A 25053-nucleotide genomic window follows, 5' to 3' on the forward strand; every position below is an offset into this window, starting at 1 on the left:
GGAGAGTATTTGGCACAGCCCAGGTGGACCTCTTTGCGACTCAGGAGACATCGCAATGTCCCCTCTGGTTCTCTCTAGTTCATCCAGCTCCTCTGGGACTGGACGCTATGGTACAGACCTGGCCGAGGCTTCGTCTGTACGCTTTTCCCCCTATCGCTCTGCTCCCGGGAGTTCTGGCGAGAGTACGCTGGGACGGGGCCCGTCTACTACTAGTAGCCCCTTTTGCCGGGCCGAGTAAGGTTCTCAGATCTAGTCTCGCTCCTCGACGGCTCTCCGTGGGAGATACCGATCAGGACAGACCTACTCTCACAGGCACAGGGCACGATAATTCACCCTCGCCCGGAGTTGTGGAAGCTGTGGGTGTGGCCCCTGAGGGGGCACAGCTGTTAGCAGCTGGTCTCTCAACCGAGGTTGTTGAGACCCTACTCCAATCCAGAGCTCCCTCTACGAGGAAACTGTACGCCCTGAAGTGGAAGCTCTTCACTTCATGGTGCAGAGACCGCCAGCTTGACCCAGCAGACTGCCCAGTTGGTACAGTTCTGGAGTTTTTACAAGCCAGGCTCTCTGCGGGGTTATCCCACTCCACCTTAAAGGTTTACGTGGCGGCCATAGCTGCTTTCCATGTCCCTTTCAATGATCAGTCAGTGGGTAGACACCCCCTAGTTACACGTTTCCTCCGCGGTGCGCTGAGGCTGAGACCTCCAGTACGATCCCGTGTTCCCCCCTGGGATTTGGTTGTGGTTTTAGAGGCTCTTTGTAAAGCTCCATTCGAGCCAATACAAGATATCTCAGATAGACATCTGACACTTAAAACTGCCCTGTTACTGGCAATCACCTCACTAAAGAGAGTTGGAGATCTTCAGGCCCTTTCGGTGGCCCCTACTTATTTAGACTTTGCCCCTGGTATGGCCAAAGCATTCTTATACCCTCGAGCGGGTTATCTTCCGAAGGTTCCCTCTGTTACACCACAACCTATCGTACTGCAGGCCTTCTGTCCTCCTCCCTTTCGGGAGCCAGACCAAGAGAAGCTAAACTGTATGTGTCCAGTGCGAGCACTGGACGCATACGTCCACAGAGCTGCCCTGTGGAGAAAATCAGACCAATTGCTTGTTTGCTACGGTCCTTCTAACAAGGGTTCTCCTGCCACCAAGCAGACCCTTAGTCGTTGGATAGTCGAGGCTATCAACGTCTCCTATGAGTCCTCTGGTCTTCCCCCTCCTTTGGGGGCCAAGGCTCACTCTACTCGGGGTATGGCGGCCTCCAAGGCCTTCTCAGCAGGTGTGTCCCTCTTGGACATCTGCAACGCTGCGGGGTGGTCCACGCCCTCCACATTTGTCCGATTTTACGATCTTGACATGCGAGCCACGCCAGGCTCTTCTGTTCTCTCGTCTTAGCTGTGCTCTTTGACTACACACTAGGCAGGGATTTGGAAGTCTGGCAGCGTGGGCACATCGTTCCCCAAAAGCATTTCGACGCAGCTCGAGTTCCTGAAAAGGAACGTCCCAAGGTTACGCATGTAACCCTGGTTCCTTGAAGGAACGAGACGCTGCGTCGCAGAGCCATACTCCCGGGCACCCCTGCCGGCGCTTGCTTCCCTACTCGAAGCTGAAGCCAGCTGCACGGCACGTGCTTTTATAGTTTCCTGGTCGCTACGTCACCCCGCCCGTGACGTCACGCCTTTCCGATGGACTGATTGCACACGATATTCAGAGTCGGTCTCGTCAGGGACGTTCCCCAAAAGCGTTTCGACGCAGCGTCTCGTTCCTTCAAGGAACCAGGGTTACATACGTAACCTTGGGACGTTCATCTTCAGAACACAAATTATGATAGTTAGATTAAATCCGAGAGCTTTGTGACCCTGTATAGACAGCAACACAACTGACACATTCAAGGCCCAGAAAGGAAGTAAGGACATCTTTAAAACAGTCCGTGACATCAGTGCTTCAACCTTCATTTTATTATGCTACGAGCATACTTCTCTTGCACAAATAAAACAAAGATAATGACTTTATTCAACAGTTTGTTCTCTTCCGTGTCAGTCTTTGACAGTGTTGTATGTTTGGATTTGTCCAGGCTGAGCTGAATGTGTGTGCAATATTGTAATTTTGGGTTGTTAAAGGTGACGTGTGTCATATTTGGTTCTTTTTTTCTACCCCAGTTTACTTTGCAGACACATGAATTTGTAAGTTATTTGTTGTACACCTTACAAAAAAGTGTAAACACTTGTGGCACCTTCAGAATTCTGCTCTGATTGCCGGAGTATCTTAAAATCCCAAACAATCAGTTTGATGCTGCAAAAATGACACACTACTCTTTTACATCCATATGACGCTGACTGTGAGGAAGGCTTTAAATGTCTGCTTTAAATGTTTCAAAATGATTAACCGTTGAGAACATGTAGAAACATAATCAAAAAGTAATCAAATGTAATCAGTTGCATCACTTTAATAAAGTAATTGAAATAGTTACACTACTTATTTAATTTTAAATAGGGTAACTTGTAATCTGTAACCTATTACATTTTCAAAGCTACTTTCTTAACACTGCATAAATGACAGCATAGTTTTTGAATCCAAATTCAATTTACTTGCTTGGACTTATTTTTTGTCTTTATCCCTTCAGATCACCTAGCAACAACCCACAATCCGTTATAGATTTTATCTAAAGCAACTTTTAAAAAAAATTCTAATTGCTTTTTTATACATGGCTCACCATGAAAATAGCCCATGGCACCAGTAATCAAAGTCAAGTCACCTTTTCACCGTCACTTCCTGATGGATAAAATCCATATTTCTGTCTTGTTCTACTTATCTTCACGTTATTAAACTAAAATTGGTTGTGTACATGTTTCATGTTGTCTTCAACAAATATAACTCAGCTTCAGTCTGACTTGAACAACATCAGCAATGAATCATGCTGAGCGGGGTATGTTGGGTATTTCAACAGATAATCCAACTACCGTGTTCTCTAAACATAAACAGCATCGGCGCATGTGTTTGTTCACATCTATACATCAATATAACAATAAAGATATATTCCTTGTGCTTGAGAGAGGCATGAAAGTAAAAGGTTGGATAAAAGTCTGCCTGAAACATCTGCACCTATTTCTGAAGGCTAGCTTACTCCACACCAGCGCTGCTGTATTTGTTTTCATGGCGCAGAAGCAGATGGGTGAGGACACACTGCCTTTCTGCAGTTCTCACTGACTAGTGAAGACTAAGGTGCCTTGGGCAATGCCTGCAACCACAGGGAGACAGTCAAATGCTAACTCCTTTACTAATACAATCGCTCATATTCCCAAACCGCATATACACCACCTCACCCATACTATGTTTTGTACGATATATCGATTGGTTAGAGTTTGTCAGGGTTTGTTTTTTTGGAAAAAAGTATACCTTGTGAGAATGCAATCAATGGGATTAAATCTAAACATAAGTGTCTTAAAAGTACAATGCATTTTGTTTTTAGGGATCAACAATAAGGATGGTCAGAAGCCAGAGGTTTTGATTATGTACATGAGTTTTCATGCCTTTTCTTTGGTGAAATATTGAAAGTTGTTGCAAATTCTGCTGATTTACATATATAATTTAGCTGGCTAACATGTCACATTTGGGAGAATGATTTGTGAAGCATTAGTTAGAATGGGTTGAAAATCATAAACAAATCTCTGTATACTATTATACAGTATGCTGCAAAGTTTAGTTTATGAATTTATAGCTGTTGTGGAGCTGTATAGCATCTCGCTGTATTTGCATAAATGAATAAGTTTGGTGTTTAATGAAAAATGTATGTTTTATTTTTAGCAGTTTAAAAGAAATATGGTTTTAGTATGCATCACATTTTATTTACAAAAACAAAATGTACAATTTATAAGTTGTCATTTAATTTGCATTTTTTATGTCAGAAAGAAAAATATATCACCTAAATGTAATTTTTTCTACCGTATATATATATATATATATATATATATATATATATATATATATATATATATATATATATATATATATATATATATATATATATAAATATTATTATTATTATTATTATTATTATTATTATTATTATTAGACAAAGAAAGTACAAATCTGTACTTCTGGCCCAACCCAACCAGAACTAAAATAATAAAGATTGAGCTCAAATTTATTAAACCTGTTACTGTAACTGTTTTTCAATTTCAGTCTGTTCACTAGTACAGTCCAAATATATTTATCTAAAAGAGCTTTACGTAAATGGTTTATACAACCTCTTACTCAATCTTAGAAGATAGAATTGGCCATGAACATACTGATGTCGTGATTTGCTTGTAATTTCATGGCCTACGCATTTACCGTTCTCTTGCCTTGCATAAAACAGGTTAGCACTCACCCATAACTTGAAAAGAGTTGCATGTTCACCCAAGGTCTTCGGTTTGACAGCCATCCAAAACAGACACGTGTAGAGATTTCCTGTTGCTCTCGGCAAGAGGTCCAGAAAGAGAAGAGATGGCTTTTAAATCAATAACACCCCAAACCTGGAAGTATTTTAAAGCCATTACATGTTACAGCCAAGTGTTGATATATGAGATCTGTTGGCAGCGTCATGACAGATGCACTGGAGTCGGCTTTGTTGCTGGTCTAAACGCACAATGCAGTTCCTATTTGCACCTCCTGCATGGCTGAAAGTCCTTTAATTAATTATTGGAAAGAGCCGAGGCTCTTTATTTTGACGTCCTTTGTTGCCCTTTCGCTTTAAAGTTATTTGTCTCTAGATGACCCTAGATTTCACAGCACATTGCCTCTGCCGCGTTTCTCCGGGAGGGACTTGTTTTTTGCTGACAGAGAAGGAAATGTGATCTGTTAAATAAGTCATTCCCAAACGCTCACTGACTTTTCGCCACCAGCAAAAGCATTGAATGTGCTGAAAAGGCATGCGGGTGAGGCTAAAATAGAGAAAAGTAAGTTCTGTCGCTTTCTCTCTCTCTGTGCCCTGAAGATTTTAACCTGGTTATGAGGAACAGCAGCATTTCAGAGGTTGGAGTCAATATTGTTTATCTCTCATCAGATGGGTTTGCCGCTTCGTCATCGCTGGAAAGCTTTGACTGTTGGCTAATGGAAGATGTGTTCATGCAATCATAACTTTGGAAAGCCCGCACCCGAGACACATGCAACGTGATTCTGACACGCTCGTGACACTTCATTACGATGATGGATCCATGTGGTCTGCAGAATGGGAACATTATTGCTCAATTCCAGAATCTAGTGAGCTGCCTACCTAGACAGTATGTTTAGGCATCTTTGGAAACTCTAACGCAATATGGTGTGAAATCCTTCCTTTGCAGTAAATCAAATAAATAAATAAAAATAAACAAAAACATTTTTATTTAAATGTTGGATATAAATACATAATATTTATTATAAATATATCATAATTTATTTTCAAAATATTCCAAAAATATTGGTTAAGATATCTTAATTTTCAAACAAGGCTGATTTAACAAATTTATATAAAGTTTTTGAAAGTTTTTTTTTAAGCACTACAGTATTAAATATATTTCTATTTGATTATATATTTAATAATTTCAGTATGCTGCTTTGATGCCCAAGAAACATTTCAATACTGAAAACAGTTAATACAATTTTGTTTTGTTTTGTTTTGTTTTGTTTTGTTTTGTTTTGTTTTGAAGAACCTCTAAAGGGACAGTAATAGTAGTAACGGTACAAAATACATTCTAAATGTTAGGAAAAATATTTCATTACTTTGCATTGCCCTGAGAAATTCTGTGTTTGCTTACTAAACTTTGAAAAACTACTGTATATTTCAGTGCCTTTGTGAGTTGCAAAGTTTCTTGGATGGATGCCATACTTTTGCAAGAACGAAAAATAATTTTTTTCCTCCTGTCTCATATTTTCCATCACCATCTCCCCTTAGGGGCTCTGTGTATTTTTGGAAATGTTTTTTCTTTTCTTTTTCTTTTTTTCTTTGAAGGGTTTAGCCATTTTGTCCATGTTAATTGGGATGCTGCCTTTGCGGGTTCTGTGAGGAAGGTCATAGATTTCAGAACAGAGTTTATATTTGCCACGCAAACAAAAACTCAAAGCAGTGATTACCAAAACTCAAAGCAGTGATTACCAAACTTTTAAATCAGTCTTTCGTAGTCTTTCGTTTGCTTACGAAAATGTAATTACGTATTTAATCACAGTGGTTGCTGTTATGTTCATTTATTTACTAGGTCATATAAATGCTCAACCGAAAGCACTGAATCTGACCATACAGCTCGTAGATGACTGCTAATTAGTGCCTGGTCTATCTTGTAATTTCTCTCCATCTTGGCCAGTGGGTACATGGTTTTCTTGGGTACTCTGGACCGGACTGGATTGATGTGGCACTTTTCTGTGCTCTTGTGTTTTTGTCTGAGTGTTGTAGCAGCAGTCAGTAACCGTGATGCATGTTGGGGAATTATATTACTCCTTGGCTGCAGTTCTCTTTCAAATACATCTTTTTACACAACAACTTTATTTATTTGCTACTTCCTTACTACACAGTTTTTCCAAACAAGACCAAAACTAAGAATCACTCATGGTTAAGTTATAATAGCCATAATAAATAGACCAGTCTTTCTTCAGGAGAGTGATGCAACTGTTAAATCATGGCAAACCATCTCAACACATTTCCAGAGAGGCAGAGCGCTCATAAAAGCAAAGCTGGTACTTGTTTTCCCAGCACTCCTCTTTAATTTAGATGAAAGAGGAGATTTCCTAATCACTTACAACTCTCGTACTTATTTTTAAATCATATGTTTTAAAATTTAGAGTCTCTTCAGTGGTTCCTCAGATATCCATTTTGGCCACAAAAGCAGCTGAAATGGACCCGAAGATGAGCGGTAGAGTTCATGGTAAATGTGCACTTAATGTGAACAACATCTTGGTCTCCAATACTTTAAATGAAAGACATTTATAATGTAACAAAATGTTTTTTTTTATATAGTTTTTAGTTTTATCAAAAATATTAAGTAGCACAACAATTTTCAAAATTGATAATAATTTTAAATGTGTCTTGAACTGCAAATTACCATATTAGAATGATTTCTGAAAGATAATGTGACACTAAAGACTGGAGTAATGATGCTAAAAATTCAGCTCGGCATCAGAATATATTCAAATAGAAAACAGGTATTTAAATTGTGATTTATTTTTTACTGTATTTTTCTTAAATGACTTCATCACAAGTGAGCACAAGAGACTTCTTTCATTTAAAAAAAATAATAAATATATATATATATATATTTTTAATTCATATTGACGCAAAGTTTTGAACCATAGTGTATATAATAGTGTAAAAATACTTGCACATTACATAAATGGTTCTGGGCAGATATGCAGCCATCCAGGAGGAAGCTGCTGACCTTCACCACCACGTTGCTTCCTTATATTGCCACATCAGCACCAAGTTCCAGCCGTGCCAAACATCCTGATAGTCGGGCTGCCTCGCCAAACAAAAGCAGCCGACTGCTGACGTTCCTGACAGGGCAAACACACACCTTAATTAACGCCTGTCACGCTCTTCTGATTAAGGGAAAGATGAATCTGCGCCGGGATTCATTGAGCAGGGTGAAGAAAGACACACAAGCATTGGAAAATAGGTTTGCACACATTTTGAGATGAAATTAATGCAGAGAGGAGCTGCACCGTTGGGGGGAAGGGTTAGGAATCTGAGTTTTTGAGGCTGACCTGTAAGCTTTCAGATGTATAATAAAAGGTGATTTAAGTAGGTGGTTATAATTAAGCCATAACATCAAAACATAATCATACAGTAAGGGAATGGTGAGAAATAAACACTTCAGTTTTATTAATACATTTGTTTATGGTTTTCTTAGGAAGAAGAATGTGCGGTGTTTAGGGAAATAAATAATATTTTTCTTATATTTTTCAGTTACAAAGACTTTTTGCACAGTTCTGCCTCCTTTGCTATTGATACTTACTCAGACAAGCAATACAGAACATCCTATAGAAATGAAATGAACTGATGATTTGTCCGTAAAATGTGCTCAAATTAGTTAAAAAATAGTTTTAAATGAAAGAAAATGGCCCATAAAAATGTTATACTGCAGTGCTAAATTAGACCCAAAAATCAGATTTGAAGAAATTCCTTCTCATCACCAACTGTTTGCACTTCTTAAAGGGATATTTCACCCAAAAATGAAAATTCTGTCATTAATTACTCACCCCCCATGTCGTTCTAAACCCATAAGACCTTTGTTTATCTTCAGAACACAACTTAATATATTTTGGATGAAATCCGAGAGCTTTCTGACCTGCATAGACAGCAACACAACTGACACGTTCATGACCAAGAAGGATACTGTTTAAGGACATTGTAAAAATAGTCCATGTGACATCAGTGGTGCAACACACTCTATCGCAGAGTATTTGTATTGAGTTCATCACATCTGTCCACAGGTACTGTTTCACCTGCACCCATCGTCTGCTCATCTCTCTAGCCTTCAGCCATTGATTTTGATGGTGTAATAATATATGAGTTGTACCTGTGGCAGATGGACAGCTCCTGCGGAGCTGGAGCACACTCAGCGGCAGATGAGGGCAGGAGGTTTTGATACGATTCAAATGGTTGGAGACTGAACTCATGACCTCAGAGAAAGCAGCGGGGTTTCAGTACGTGAGATGATTCCTCGATCTCAAAGGCGAGCAGGAAGGAACTTCACATTGTCCATCAACTTTTCTCATTTATCATAGTCAGGGAATCTGGGAAACTGTTAGTCGGGTTAATTAGCCGCGGTGTTGAGCTATTATTGTGTTCTTTAGAGTATAAACTGCGTTAAAAGCCACCGCCTGCAAATCCTTTGAGTTCCATAAACAAAATGTGCAAAGTGCTCAGCAAGTTAACTTAGCATGTTTGATTTGGCAGTCAGATGCAAGAAAAAAAACAACATCCCATAGATAACAGGTCTTCAACGGGGGGGTCCCTGACCCATAGGCGGTCTGTGGTGGGACGGTAGGGGGTCCGCAAATTGTTGTTGGATCTCAAACATTGCTATTTCGTGAAAAACTGGAAATGTGCCAAACGTGTTTGATGCTAAAGTTTAGTTTGATGTTTCATTGTTTCTATCACATTAAATTATAATTTTACTTAATACATTTGAATGCATAAGTTTATGACTCAATTCATTTAAATGCCTTAATGCCTGTCACTAATTACTCATGCTCATGTCATTCACAGAAAAGAAGAAATTGTTGAATAAAGTTGTTTCAGTTTTCTTTGCACACAAAGAGTATTCTTGTAGCTTCTAGGGGTGTAACGGTACGCAAAAATCACGGTTCGGTACGTACCTCGGTTTTAAAGTCACAGTTCAGTAAATTTTTGGTACAGTAAGGGAAAGAAATGCAAACATTAAACTGCAGGTTGTTTATTACTATAAACATTTTTTAACAATTTGTTTACACTTTTTTAAAATACTTTTTAATAAAATATATATAAAATAAAAAAAGAATAAGAAATAAAATACTGCTGCAAAGTACTACACTAAATAAAATACTCTCAGTCTCAAACCAATATAATATAATAAAATATAATGAAAAATATAAATAAATAACTATGATTACAGTGCAGCATTACCAATCCCAGCTTGTAGGCCTGCTCATATTTAAAAAATATATATAACTTGCAGCATAAACAGTTTCAGTTTTTAGACCTGCTCAGATTTCGTTATTGCGTTGGACCGATCGGAATTAAGAGCAAAGCTCTGTTTAAATGTCGATGGGAGCTGCGTTTGAATTACAATAGTTTTTTTCCTAGTTGTAGTGATGTTCACACTCGCGTGATGCCTTTTAAAAACCTTAGGCTGGTGACACACTGGCATATTGCACCTGTCAAACATAGTCTATTTTGCCATCAATACTGTTGACGGTGTCCTTTATCAGTAATGTTTATATTTATGCTCAACATGAAGTATAGATATTGCTCTCGTGAAGACAAGATCCTGGTCTGTCGGCGGTCTCCCTCTATGTCACCTACAAAAGGAGCAGCGCGGCAGCGCCGCGTCAGGCACGATTCTGGTGTGTAAAGACACAGAAAACGCGAAGCAGCCGTCACGCAACTGACAAGCAGCAGAAACGCCATGCTCACGCCACACAGCCAGTGTGTCACCGGCCTTAGAATCAGCTGCAGGGCGGGATTTGCGCTGAACGTTGCGACGGCCGGCACTTAATATGTTAGTTTGGAAACACGAAAATGTACCTATGTTCCGCAAACAAAATATTGCATTCGGTACACACGTGCACCGTACCAAAGGCCCTGTACCGAAATGGTCCGGTACGAATACATTTACCGTTACACCCATAGTAGCTTCATATAATTACAGTTGGACCACTGATGTCACACAGTTTATTTTAATAATGTCCTTACTACCTTTCTGAGCCTTGAATGTGGTAGTTGCATTGCTGTCTATGAAGGGTCAGAACGCTCATGGATTTCATCAAAAATATCTTCATTTGTGTTCTTACGGGTTTGTCACGACATGAGGGTGAGTAATTAATGACAGAATTTTCATTTTTTGAGTAAACTATCCCTTTAATATTGTACTTAAATAGACCAGACTTAAAATTAAACAATTTTTCGTTAATTTATTTGCAGTGTTGGAGATGCCTAATGTATATCATAATTTATTATCTTTCAGATTTGGGTGTGTGTGTGTGTTTGTTTGTAATAATTCAGAGAAATTTACAAAACGAATTAGTGTGATTATGGTGTAACTAGAAAACATTCAAACTTCCAGCCTTGGCTTGACAAAGCATTTTTTGAAAGTTTATAAATGACTTTTTTACGGTTTAATTGGCCTTATAGTTAGACAGACCAATGGATAAATAAATTAAGTTTAATTTTATTGTCTATGGTGGAAGAACACGTAATTTGTTATTGAATTTGTTGTTAAATCAAGGATTGGAAGAGAGCCAGTTCTTAAATTCAGAATTCTGCCCAACCTTGGAACAAAGCCTAATGGTTTCAGGAATAAAGGAGCATTTCAGTTTCTTCAGTCTTTGTTGTGGCATACTTAACTAGACAGTGAAGTGCTGTGGACTTTTTTTCTATGCAGAATGGATTTCAAGACCAGAGCTGAGAGTACTACACTCACATAAATTTTGTTTGTTGTTATAAAAAAAAATTAAATAATAATAATGCAAGTATCCCAACAAGACCCAGTATATTTTTACCTGTGTTCCAGTATTGCAGTACAGCGTAACACATGTCGAGAAGGTGTGCTTGTGTGTGTCTTGGACAAATTTAGTTTATCAGTGTGTGCTAGCATCAACCTGGTGCCACCACTGATCTGGCATAGCCAGGCCTCAAAGCACATCTCAGATCGCAGCCAGAAGAGGAAATTCAATATTCCATTGTGTCCCGAATCGAGCACGAGCAGCAGCCTCGATCCCTGGCGAGGACTAGTGCCACTGCGTTTCTGGACTAGGTCCCGGGTGAGCCCAAGCGGAGGACACGTCTCTCCTCCTTCCTGTCTCACATATTCCGGATGGGGCCCAAGTGTCGTGGAGGAAGCATGAAACGTTCCATCATTCCTTCCCCATCGGGGCCTCGCTGGCAGAGTTGGGCCTGGGATGTGACCTTCACTCCCACTCGTAGTAACAAAAGGTGGAGCACATGTCCTGATGGTGGTGGTTTCCTCCCTATAGCTGTACTTATTCTTTCACGATAAAATGAAGAAAAAGCACTGCATTGTTCGTTGAGATCTGGCAATCAAGAAACGTCTTATTTCAAGCACTGTTTGATTTTGGCCTTCTGGAGCTTTACTGTATATGACTTGTTTTGCTTTCGTGGTTTTAATTAATCTGCAGAGGCAGCTATTAATTGCCGTCGCTGTCCGTCTTGCGCACAAGCTGTAATGTGAATGATCTGAGTGAACTATTTACTGCTTCACTGTGCATGTGGGGAGTTAAACAAGTGGAGAAGTTCAAAACAAATTAAAAACTTTTAGGCTTTTGCAATTATGAGGAAAATTGCTCGGATGAAGTAATGCGATTTAAGTTTTTCCATCTGTAAATATCCGTTTTAGTGAAAGCTGTGGGCTAATTAGTTGAATTAGCTTTTTGGTTACAAAAAAATACAAATAAATACATAAAAATAGTGTTGCTTTCCAAGGCTGTTTGTTATCGTCGCTGTTGTTGGTTATAAATAAACCACACATCCAACCTATCAATTACACAGCTGAAATTAATTTCATGATTGATATTTGATGAGCGTGTAGTATATAGATAAGTGCATCGCTCATAGGCGAGACTCCATCTCTTAAACTGAATAATTCTCACACATGCAGTAATGGGAAAATCACATCACCTATAATAATGTGGCTGCTGTTTTCATTAATGGCTGACCCTCTTCTCTGTCTCTCTCTCTGGCTGTTTCTATCTCTCTCTCTCTACCACTCTTGACTATCTGATAACATCCTTGCAAATGATAGTTTCATTTTTATCTTGGAAGTCAGCAACCTTGGCACTTGGACAGGGAAAAACAATCTTGCTAAGTGCCAGGTTTCAGTCAACCTCTCTTTCCAACTCTTTTTCCCTCCCTCTTTTCTCCCTCTCCAGCACAATAATGCCCTCTGCTTATCATAGCCTCAGGTTTACAATTGACCAAAACAAACAAATAACCCAAGAGAGACACAAGGCCACTGCAAAACAATAGAGAAAAGAGAAGATGACTGGAGAGAGTAGGAGAATATAGACAAATGGAGAATAAAAGCCTTTAAGGGAACACAATAAAGAAAAGACTGTTAAATCTGAGAAAGTCTGAAAAACAACAAGAGGAAGTGACAACTTAAGCTGTATACCACCATTTTGTATTTAATTTGACTTACACTTTCAACTTACAATGCATTTGACCTTGAATTTACACTAGCAGCACAGGCCATCTTGGAATACTTTTTTTATTATTATTATTTATTTATTTTTCTTTTAGCATTTGTTTATTCATATATTATTAGACATTAATTCATGTACAGGTATAAAAACTCACAGTACAATACAATTTTTTTTATAACATATAAAACATTATTTTATTTATTTTTTTACATTAGCTCATGGTGCACAACCCAGGGTTGTAGGTTCAGTTCCCAGAGAATGCATTAACTTAAAAGCATTTTTTTTACTTAACAAAGGAATGAAACATTACTTTTATTTTATTTTATTTTATTTTATTTTTTTAATTTAATTTAATTTTATTTTATTTTATTTTACATTAGCTCGTGGTGCACAACCCAAGGTTGTGGGTTCAATTCCAAGGGAATGCATTAATTTATAAACTGCAGTCTAAAGATTGTTTTTTAAGGCCAAATGCATAAACATTAGTTTGTATAGTCATTACTTTTGGCTTGTTAGTTACTAACATCATTGGGCTTATAGAACAAAACACAGATCAGTTCAGGGTCACAGTAAAATCTCCAGTGTCTTTCTCACATGTAAATTACTCACAAATCAGTCTCTACACTATATGATGCCCAGAAGGTGATTGATTGATTGATTGATTGATTGATTGATTGATTGATTGATTGATTGATTGATTGATTGATTGATTGATTGATTGATTGATTCATTCATTCATTCATTCATTCATTCATTCATTTATTTATTTATTTTTCACATGAAAAAAAAGTTGCATTTAACAGAATCCAATTTCCCCAGTCTCTGCATTCTTTCATAATTCATAAAAGCCATGTGTCCTGGAACCTGTTGTCATATATTAATATTGATGACCCAAAACAAACATCATCACTCAGCGTGACAGATCACACTCTTCACAAATGTTTACATCTCTTTGAACAGCTGGAACTGAGTGGTGCAGGTTAACCTTAAACAGCTGCTGTGCTGCGAGGTCTGCTGGGATGCACACCTGCAAAAATATAAAAACAACAGAAGTAGAACTTTAGCCTGTTTGCCCCTATTGGCCCTCCATGTCTCTCAAACCGCATAGTGAGAGTTATTTTCTGTGCTGAGGTGACAGGTTTGCCTGCCAGCTCTCTGTATCAAACAGCTGGAGATCTGTGCATGCAGCTAATGCTAAAACAGCCTGAATTGTTGTGGTCTGTTTACTGATGTTGGTCTAAAGCAGGGGTGGGGAACGTTGATCCTGGAGGGCCTGTGTCCCTGAAGAGTTTAGCTCCAACTCTGAAAAAAAAAAAACACCTACCTGTGTCCTGAAGAGCTTGATTAACTTGTTCAGGTGTGTTTGATTAGGGTTGGAGCTAAACTCTGCAGCGACACAGGCCCTCCAGGATCAACTTTCCCCACCCCTGGCTTAAAGGTTAGGAGATCAGGTGGAGCTGCTGCTAGTCATCTTGAAACAAAAACCAGAAACCTCTAAACAACTGAAGTTAGACAAATAATAATTTATCATAGCATTTCTCTAGGTTTCCTATTTATTTATTTTTTTGTTAATATGCAGATATTCTCAATAGTGTTCATGTTTAAAGCAAGCATAATTTTTGTGATTTCTTCTTTTTTTATTTAGTTTATTTAGTTTTAAATATGCACAACCCAGGTTCAATTCCCAAAGAATGCAATAACTTGTTGATTGCAGTCTAAAGTTGTTTTGGATAAAAAATTAAAAAAAAAAAAAAGCAAAATGCCAAATGCAGAAATATTCACAAGAGCATTAATGTTTTTAAAAACAAACATATATACTAATTTTATTGTTCTTTATTTCTTTCTTTCTTTCTTTCTTTCTTTCTTTCTTTCTTTCTTTCTTTCTTATGTTATTGCTTTTTTTGCTCTATGGTTTCTAATTGTCTTTCTTTATTTTAAATATGCTCAACCCGAGGTTGTTGGTTCAATTCCCAAGGTATTCGCAGCATTAACTTAAAAACTTTAATGTTTTTGATTGTTTATTTGTTAACTCATAAAAGTAAGATTTATTTATATATTTTGTAAACTGCAGTCTAAAGTTGTTTTGGATAAATAAATATTAATAATAAAAATAGACCAAATGCATAATTTCTTCTGATTTCTTCTTTTTTAGTTAGTTACTGCTGTTTTGCTCTTAGGGTTTTTTATTGTCTTGCTTTATTTTAAATGAATTTTAAATTATGTTTCATATTTTTGTATGTATTTTATATGATATTATCAGAGGTGGAAAGTAACGAATTACATTTACTCGCGTTACTGTAATTGAGTAGCTTTTTTGTGTACTTCTACTTTTTTAAGTATTTTTTTTAATCTGTAATTTTACTTTTACTTAAGTATATTTAGTTTGAAGTATTGTACTTCGCTACATTTTAAAACACATTAATTACTGAGTAAAAAAAAAATCGCTCCCTGGAAGCTATGTCAGTAAATAATGGGCAGGAGGGCAAACTGGCGCTAAAATCACAAGACAGATGCAGACGGACAAAACAGGCGTTAGTGGTGCAGACACCGCTGAAAACGAAACCCCGTCATATTCTGAAGTTGAACTTGAAGGAAATGAAGTGAACCCCTGCCCATATTTATACTCTATTATGCTGTGTATGCTGTGCTTGCCTAGGGAGACCAAACTAGCAGTTTATAAAATCTCGACAAGACATCAACCCCACGTAATGTAAAAAAAAAAAACAACGGTCAAATATGTACTATTGTGTATTATGTATTGTGTTAATCAGCTACAAGTCGGCTGACTCGATTTTCTTCTCATACATTCCCGCAGCGTCACAGTGCATTTCCCTAAAGAAGCCGAGCGACTTCAATGGGGCTTTCTTTGAACAGTTTTTTTCAGTGCTCCGAAGCTAGACGGTCATTGGATAAATGCTGCGATTATGTCCCGCCCACGGACGCTCAGCGTCTCTGGAGGTGAATGAAGACTGGGCTTCCGCGTGATGATTGGAGGATCTGTCGATCTCCTTTTGACTGACAGCGGTCTGCACCATAAGAAGTCGGTGAAGCTGTTTCACGCTCAGTCCCATGATCGCGGATTTCTCAAGTGTATTCGAAAGACAAACTGCGGCAATATTTCTTGATATTTGTAAAATGCAGAACCACCACAAAATTGAATTGGTAACTAAGATTGAAAATGTGCGCGCGCACGCACACACACACACACACACACACACACTATAGCCATCTAGTGGTTAAAGTGATTTATTACCATTTTTAAACTGAATTTCCCCAAAAATGGGCAAAAATCTTACATTAAACCTTATAAAATTATCCATGGTATCCCCATGTATGAAAGTTAGAAATCTGGGTCTTTTATGAAGTGAATTTTACCTGAAATGCTTTTTTCTTTTTTTGTAAAAAAAAAAAAGCCTATTTAAATAAATATTTATTTATTTATAGAAATGTAAAAGATTTAAATCCTCCAAAAACTGTACAAAGTTTAGTAAAAACATAATTGAACAGAGTAAAATTATATTTGTAAAAAATTTAAATATTTTACTATTACAAAATGAAATGTTATTGTCTGAGGTCAAAAAGACCCCGAGTGTCATTACAAATGAAGACCATCAGAGGGTTATAATGTAGGCCGAAAATGAGCTTCCCCTCTTTGAAAGACCAGCAGCCGCCAATGATATATATATATATATATATTTATATTTATATTTATATTTATTAAATATATATTTATATTTATATATATATATTTATATATATATATATATATATTTTTTTTTTTTTTACAACAGGACAGCAAACTAAGAGACTTGCGTTTTAGACACCATATTGCCGGTTTTTGCTCTATTTCTACAACAAAAATTTATTCCAAACACAGCCACCAAAGCAAAATTTTGCATCTCTGAGCAACATGACAGTGTTTCGTTTCTGAATGAATCAACCGTTTAAATGATTTGGTTCAATCGCAATGACTCACTTATTAACAGTGACTTGCTGACACATACTGGCCATTTTAATTTCACATTTAAAGTATCTTTTGATTTTTTTTTTTTTTTATAATTAAGTTTTTATAATTTCAAATGAGTATTCAACATTTTATGTCTGGCATATCAAAACATTATTCATGCATTTGTAACTGCAGGTTAAATGCATTCTTGTCCTGCACTAAACAGTGTGTAAATACATCTAAATGCCACGTCCGATGAAGCTTTTGCATTTCCTCTGTATTGAAAAGATGAGTTTGTTGATAATGATTTGCCTGGTAACAGCCCAAATGTTTTATTATTCTAAATAACTGATTCCTTTAATTAAAAACAACTAGTTTGAGGTTAATATACCTATCCCAGGGGTGTCAAACTCAGTTCCTGGAGGGCCGTAGCCCTGCAGAGTTTAGTTCTAACCCTGCTCCAGCACACATATCATGTAGTTTTCAAATAAACCTAAATGATTAGATTAGCTGGATCAGGTGTGTTTAATTAGGGTTAAATCTAAACTGTGCAGGACTGTGGCCCTCCAGGAACTGAGTTTGACACCCTTGGCCTGTCCCATTTTGACTCCCTCCCACTGTTAAAATGTAACTAAGTAATTTTTACTCCGAGTAAATTTTAAATGAGCTACTTTTTACTTTTACTTGAGTTGATTTTTTAGACTGGTACTTTTACTTGTACTTAAGTAAAATTTCATTAATGTAATGGTACTTTTACTTGAGTAGAATATTTTTGTACTCTTTCCACCTCTGGATATTATATTGTATTTTGACTATTGAAGCCATTTTAGCTGGATTCTATGCATGAAATATGTGTCCCTTTCATTTCTTTCCTTTTACTTTTTTTTACATTTTTTTTTCTCGCTACTTATTTTGTTGTGGGTTTTATCCGTGTTAATATAAGGAATTTTATTTATTTGATTTATTTTACTACTTTTTCCTCTTCTTCTTCATCATCATATTCATTTCAATGTTTTTTAAATACTGATCTGTGAAGCATCTTGAGTTGCATTTTATGTTTGAAATGTACCACAGACAGCATCATTTATTTAGTTAGTTTTCTCTCTCTCTCTTTCTCTATCTCTCTCTCTCTCTGGAGTAGTGTGCAATGACATGCACTTTATAGCCATGAAACAGTTATATGAGAAAGTAAATGGAGTCAAGTTTAATTTCCCGTTGACCTTTAATGTCTGACACATGTTGAGGAATATATTCATGTTCTACATCGTCTTTTTAAAGAATAGTGTTTTTGTTCCCACTTCCAGTCCTTCTCATCTCGTATTCTTAGGACCCCTAAAATATTTCCGAACGAGGTAGTAACACAACTAGCACTTGCTTAATTAAACCACTTGATTTAGTTCTTCGTTTGTCCAAAACCTTTCAGTTCGAGGTTCCTGGAGGACCAGACACAGGACCACTCTGTGACCTGGATCCCCATTAATGGTCCTCTCACCTTCTCTGCCCTTCTCTGGCAGGGTTTCCAGTCAGACTTCTTTTAAAGTATGCCACAGTACATTTCTCCAGTCCTCTGCCAACCTGAGTGAACATCAATCTTACAACTCTATGATGTCCTCTGCACCTTCGGCGGAGTCGTTCTCCTTGAGCCCACGTCTGGAAGGCCCAACCGCACACATCCACTAATCAAAGAGGGCTCTGGAGCGGCATCTCCACAAAGTGCAAGAGAGACATTGGCAAATGACAGTTAAAGGAAGCATTTATCTTTTCTCTGCAATAGGCTACAGAGACTCCTGAGTGTCGTGTCGGTCTCGGCTTGTGTGTGCGCGCATATGGACAGTACGAGGGCCGCTGTGGCGGACGCAAGCGCTATGATTAATGGCTCAATTTCCTCTCCCACTTTTTAAAGTGGATTGTCAATTTGCTTTCTGTGATTTGGTGACGTCTCATCTACTGAGTGGGTGGGGAGACAATGTAAAAGATTGTGGATGAGCAGTTTGATTATGATTATTGAGATGACAGTGAGACTCTAGGAGGGACTTCATTTCTTTTTTGCTGCTGACCTTGGGAGGGAAACATAAAGACACTCAGTTTGAAGCACAGATGCATGTGGAAGTACATCTCACTGACGTACAGGCCTAGAAGAGCAAGTTCATGGTGTTGGTTTTAAAGTTTCGAAGTAGTTCTATGTTTCCTACTTTCCTATTTTCCTTACACTACTGGTCAAAATGTAGTTAAGCATTTCAAAATTAAGCATTGCATCACAGGAATAAATAATGTTTTATATTTAAATAGAAAACGGTTATTTTAATTTGAAATACTATTTAAAAATGTTTCAGTTTTTACTGCATTTTGATCAAATAAATGCAGCCTTGGTGAGCACAAGAGACTTTCAAAAACCTTTTAAGTATCTTAATCATTCCAAAGTTTTGACTGGTTGTGTGTTTCTCCACACCTAAGTCTTTCCAGGCTGGTGGACCAGGCCCTTAAGGACACCAACAGTTACACAGATTAGAAGTGACGGTGTGCTCACAACCGAGCTGACCGTACAGCTTTACAACGTCTGCTGCTTAATAACGTGTGAGTGTTGGTTTAAGTGTTCAGCGCAGTTCAGCGAGGTACACTCTGACTAATACTCATTTCAGAAACTGCCAGCCATCTATGTAACGCAGGATTTAAGGGTACCTGTGGGGACCATGGCAGGAACCAATTGTGATGGAGTCTTGCACTAATGAGTCAGGGCACGCATTCAGAAAGGATCTGTCGTGCAAAATTCTTTTTTTCATCCTGCAGCAAATTGTGGAGGAGAGTATTTTCAGCCGAATGAAGACTCTCTACGGCTTTCATCGTGGTGCCTCGGGGAGCAGTTTGGGTTTAATGTGCATTCGAGTTCTGTCAAATGAGAGTCGGTTTTAGGATGACCCTCAGCAGAACTACAAGGCCTACATTCTTTGCCTAAATTAGTAACTTAATATGAATTATGCAGAAATCATTCAGAGATGTAAGATCACATTTTACAAGCTTTGTATTAGGGTTGGGCATTTTAGTTATTGTTTGAGTACATGTGGGGAGGTTACAACTTTTGGTCTTTGTCTCGTTACATATTATTATTATTATTATTATGTTTTAATTTATTTGATTGTATTATTCCATTTTGGTAGTTAGTTTTTTTTTACAGTTTAATTTTTTAATTTTTTATTTTATTTAAAGAATTTGCTATTTTAAACCACAAACAATCATTTTTCTCATTCTGTAAAGTCTGATCAACTCCTAAAATAAAATCCTGTGCCTTGTTACGTTTTTGTGTAATTAAACCAGAAGGTACTGACAAACATCTAGCCTTAATCAATCTCACAATTACAAACCAAGTCCCTTTTTGTCACATTTGTGTACAGTAGGTGACAGGAGATTTTAAAAATTCAGTAAAAGTCATGAGATGCATCAATACGTTTTCATGATTGATTATTGCTGTCACTTTTGATGCCCAGTCCTAATATTTTACAATTATTTGTCTTTGGTGCATTGCATGAGCACACCACCGATCTTGTAGCAAATGACTTTGATTTTAATTGCCATTTTTTGCCTTATTTAATTCTAGAGTGTTACCCATGGTCAAGTAACAAAAGACTCCCCTGAGCTCAACCAGGCCGGCTTGATCACTTCAACAAAGTGCTTCATCAAAGTGTGACTGATACTTTGAATTAATAGCTGGAGCAATTGAACTTGATAGACGTTACGCCTTTTTCACAAGCTTGACTATGACGCAAAACCCACACGTTTTACACTGCGTCTATTTTGCAGCTCGAACACTTCCCTTTAAATAAACCTGTCAGGGAGTCATATTGTTCACGACTTCTTCTCTTTCATATTGGGAACAACAGAGGGAGACGGATGGCAGGCCTGGCCTTTTGAAACAGGTAGCAGGATTTGCTCATGTCTTCCTTTGGTGTTGAATTGTTAGAAGTGTTTCAAAGATCATTTTCACAGGAGGCCGATTTGCATTTCATAAAGTTTAGCAACAAGCATTCAAGACATAAGCCAGAGAGAGAGAGAGAGAGAGAGAGAGAGAGAGTGAGAGGCATTGTCTGGGAGGAAGGAGATGCTTCAGTTTGTCTGAAATACCGGCTCCTTCTCACATGCCTCCCGTTTACCCCCTACTATAGTTTAAAGAGTGCTTTGAGGAGTTTCACAGTTTGTCGGCTCCTGAGTGGCAAACTTAGAAGCGCTCATTGGCAGTCAGAGCGAGGCATCAGCGCCACCCTTCAGGTTAACTGCGGGTTAGGGAAAGTGCCGCCTGGAGCAGGTTCGCTAGAAGCCAAACGACTGGCCCCCAGGGTTCATGGGAAGTCAGAGGGAGGGGGAACGGGAGAAGCAAGGGAAAGGGGAAGGGATGTTCTCTGGCAGAACGCTGAAGCCCCGAGGCCTTCATCTTCATTTGAGTGCAAAATGACTTTGTCATTTAATCTCTTTGGTGACTACATCTCTGAGTTAGGAGCACAGAACAGAGGAATAATAAGGCAGAGGAGGGGAGGAGTGCTGGGAAAAGTGAAGGAAGCACAAAAAACAAGCTTATCGGAAAATGAGGAAAACTAGGGAGAGAAGGGACGGTAAAGAAAAGTGGGCCGCTGAGAATTGACTCCTGAATAAACAGAATTTGACAAAGGCTCGGCTCCCCGATGTTCGGTATCTGTCTTGATGCTTGTTTGCCAAATTACAGCGGGTCATTGTTTTTCATTCAGTCCATCAGCGACAGTGCCAGGACGCTCACGGGGTCCCAGCGTAACAAACAACCAGATCCGGCCCAGCGGTAAACATGATAACAAAGAAGTTACGGTCATATAAGATGGTGGACCGCTTTGCAAAAACAACAAAGAGTTGGCCCACATACCCTGGCGTCAGGAGCCAAATCTGATCACATTCAAATCATAAAATTAGCAGATTATCCAATTTTATGCTCTATAATACCAGCTGGATTTTTCCTCATTTGCTTAGTGTTACTGTGCTGTTTTTGACTAATGAGTGTGGACATTATGACCTCTTGTTTGACAATCAGCGTGTTTTTCTGTGAGTTTTTTGGTGCACAAAACTTGAAGTTTTTGCAATACTTCTCCATTTGGTCTGTTGCAGAAGACTGTAGCAAAATATAATTTATTTCAATGTGTTGCTGGAGATCCATCCATCTATCATTTGTTCATCCATCATTCTGATGTTCAGTTGGTTATCCATTTGTTTGTGCTATTGCTCTGTCTATCATTCATTCCATCCATCCATCCATTTATCTCTCCGTCATCCATCTATCAATATATTCATTATATGTTCAATACATCATTCATCCATTGGTTCTATCACTCTATCTATCATTCGTTCCATCACTCCATCTGTCCGTCCATCAATAAATTAATTGTTCCTTCGGTCCATCATTCATTCATCGGTTCTATTGCTCTATCTATCATTCGTTCCATCCATCCATCTGTCCATCCATCAATAATTTAATTGTTCCTTCGATCCATAATTTGTTTATTGGTTCTGACATTTGTTCCATCTATCCATTCATCCATCCATTTATCCATCCATCCATCCATCAGTAAATTAATTGTTCCTTCGATCTATCATTCATTCATTGGTTCTTTCGCTCTATCTATTGTTCATTCCATCCATCAATAATACATTTTTTTCTTCAATCCATCATTGGTTCATTGGTTCTATTGCTCTATCTATTATTAGTTGTTCATTCCATCCATCCATCCTCCATCTATACATACTGAAAACTTAGAGACATTTTAAAAATAATAATAATAATTATGGCTTTTTAAACTTTTTAACTCAGAGTTTTAACAAGGCAACTTTCAAACATCGCCTTTCGAGTTAAAGTGATAGTTCACCCAAAAATGTCATCTTCTGTCAGCTTTTACTTAATTTCATATCATTCCAAACCTGTATGAGTCTCCTTATTCAAAGGAACAAAAATGAATACATCAGAAAAAATGAAAGTCAGTGAGGTTCAGTGTAGTTTAGACTAATCCGGGCATTCTTTAACATATCTTTGTATTCCGCAGAAGTTAAAAAGTCATACAGGTTTAGAACTAAATGTTATTATGACAGAATGTTCATTCTGGGTGAAGGATCCCTTTAAAAATTCAACCTTCTTAAATTTGCATTCACCAGTTCTCCATCATGTTTGTTCTGATTCAATTCCTGGATTAAAAATAGATTCTCTTCCAATTCAAGAATTAAATGGAATTAAAAAGCACTCTTGATTCTTTTCTGAACAGTTTACAACCCTTCTCTAGACACTTGTGTTTATGAACACTTCCTCTTTCCTCTTGGCTCTTTAATGCACTACTCATTTCTCCTCTGTTAGACCCATCCCTTCCCTCTTTGCCTTCAATAATGAGGGCAGCAGGGTTAAATTGGCACTGCACAAGTTGGCATCTCTAAATTGAAACCAAGAGAGAACATTGCCAGTTGTGTTCCCATACACTTCCCTGGGCCTTCTGCCTGTTCTAAGAGCCGAGCCAAGAGAGCATATGGCCGCATGTAGATACACAGCAAATCTTTTGCGTGTCTGTCAGTCGAATACTCTACCCTTGTGAAGAGCATCCTGATGTGTCTGTCCTGTAGACGTGTGCTACTTGTTACCCAAATCCCTTCTGTTTGGCCACGTTCTACTTCATTTAAAGTGCAAACAACTGTGATAGAGCCGTTAATATATATGCGGCGTACGTTGTTTCTGGATTCTAGAAGCACAGACATGGATTCTTCTCACGCTTTGCTCAAATGAGCCCACTGGTGCATAAAATGAGATCGGTCTTTCAACTGATCTCAGAATAAGGCACAAGTAACTCATGTGCACGTGAATGTTGTCTTAAGCGCTCCGGTAATGGTTGCACAGTGATACGATGCAGGATCTGCCACTTGTCAGACGAGTTGATAGTCGTTATGGCATGCTGATTGGCTGTAGGACTGGATATGCGATTTGCCCCTGGGGGCTGTGTAATTTGGCTCCTGACAGCAGCTCAGTGGGCAGTCTGAACACTTTGCGAATACCCCGGAGTGGTTGAACGATGGTCATCCTCGGGGTCATCCGCGACTCTTGTGTCCTGGCTCGGAGATGTACGGGACACTCATACTAATGCTTAAACCTTGTTTCACAAGATCATGCAGTTGGACAAAACTCGCTAAATTTATAATGCTGTGTTTTGTGGTGTTTAAATGGAGTTCTCTAACTTTATAATGCCTGCAGAAGAAAGCTTGTCAATTTTACAGCATCTGAGAGACAGTCAAACTTGGTTGGCTTGGATACATTTGTTTTAGTATAGACAGATAACATTAAGGGCAACATGTAACATCTATCTATCTATCTATCTATCTATCTATCTATCTATCTATCTATCTATCTATCTATGTATCGTGTTGTTGTTCTGTCTTTCGTTCTATCATTCTATTGTCCTATCTATTGTTATATCTATTGTTATTTCATTCTGTCTACCTATCATTCTATACATCATTCTATCATTCTTTCCATCCATCTTGGTTATATCTGTATGTCTGTCTAGGCCTATAAACCTGAAGCTTTAACTTTAAGTTTTTACATTTTTTGTGGCTTTTTGCTTTCTCCATTCAGTTTTAAGAACTGAATTGGGCTTTAAAAGCATTTTGAAGTGTTCTCAAGGGATTTCCGGGAATGCAGTGGTACATGTCCAAAATACAATGGACTTTGAAAACCTTACCTTGAATGGTACTAAAATACCTTGGATATTTTTGATGTGCTTCTTTGGTGTGACCTGTGGAGGTAGAAAGGAAATAATAGGATGAAGAGAAAGGAAAGAGATTGAAGAATGTTGTAAAAATGTGTGCTGAATAGGACTTTTTTCCTAAGGTAGAAAATATTTGTCCTAACCAATATTTCAGCTGATATATGGGATTAATATTGAACTACGTAATTTGTTTTTTCAAGGCACATTTTAAAGAGTAAAAAAAGAGCAAGATTCTAAATGCTTCTGTTTGTTATGTTGCAGGAGATTGCGGCCTACTTGATTACGTTTGAAAAACATGAGGAGTGGCTGACGACGTCCCCCAAAACCAGGTATGATTGCACACGAGGCAGCGTTTCTTCATTTTGAGTGCACAGTGTTACCTGAAAAGCAGAAAGGTACGTTTCAGCACAGCTGCCAGTTCCTGCACATTTCGTGGGCATGTGCCGACAGATAATGGAATATTAATGACTATTTATAATGCAAGATGTGG

The 25053-nt window shown here is 38.0% G+C and overlaps 1 protein-coding gene across 9 annotated transcripts in view; it reads left to right on the top strand.

Moving 5' to 3' along the window:
• The window catches only part of LOC132126593 (calmodulin-binding transcription activator 1-like), a 315141-nt gene that overhangs the window by 128391 nt on the left and 161697 nt on the right, over nt 1-25053 (top strand). For all 9 annotated transcript variants that reach the window (XM_059537948.1, XM_059537954.1, XM_059537946.1 and 6 more), the window contains one exon: nt 24825-24892. In XM_059537948.1, the coding sequence (XP_059393931.1) occupies nt 24825-24892 (68 nt within the window). The remainder of the gene's footprint in view (nt 1-24824; nt 24893-25053) is intronic.

Source organism: Carassius carassius, chromosome 44 (genome assembly GCF_963082965.1).
Source record: "Carassius carassius chromosome 44, fCarCar2.1, whole genome shotgun sequence".
NCBI lineage: Eukaryota > Metazoa > Chordata > Actinopteri > Cypriniformes > Cyprinidae > Carassius > Carassius carassius.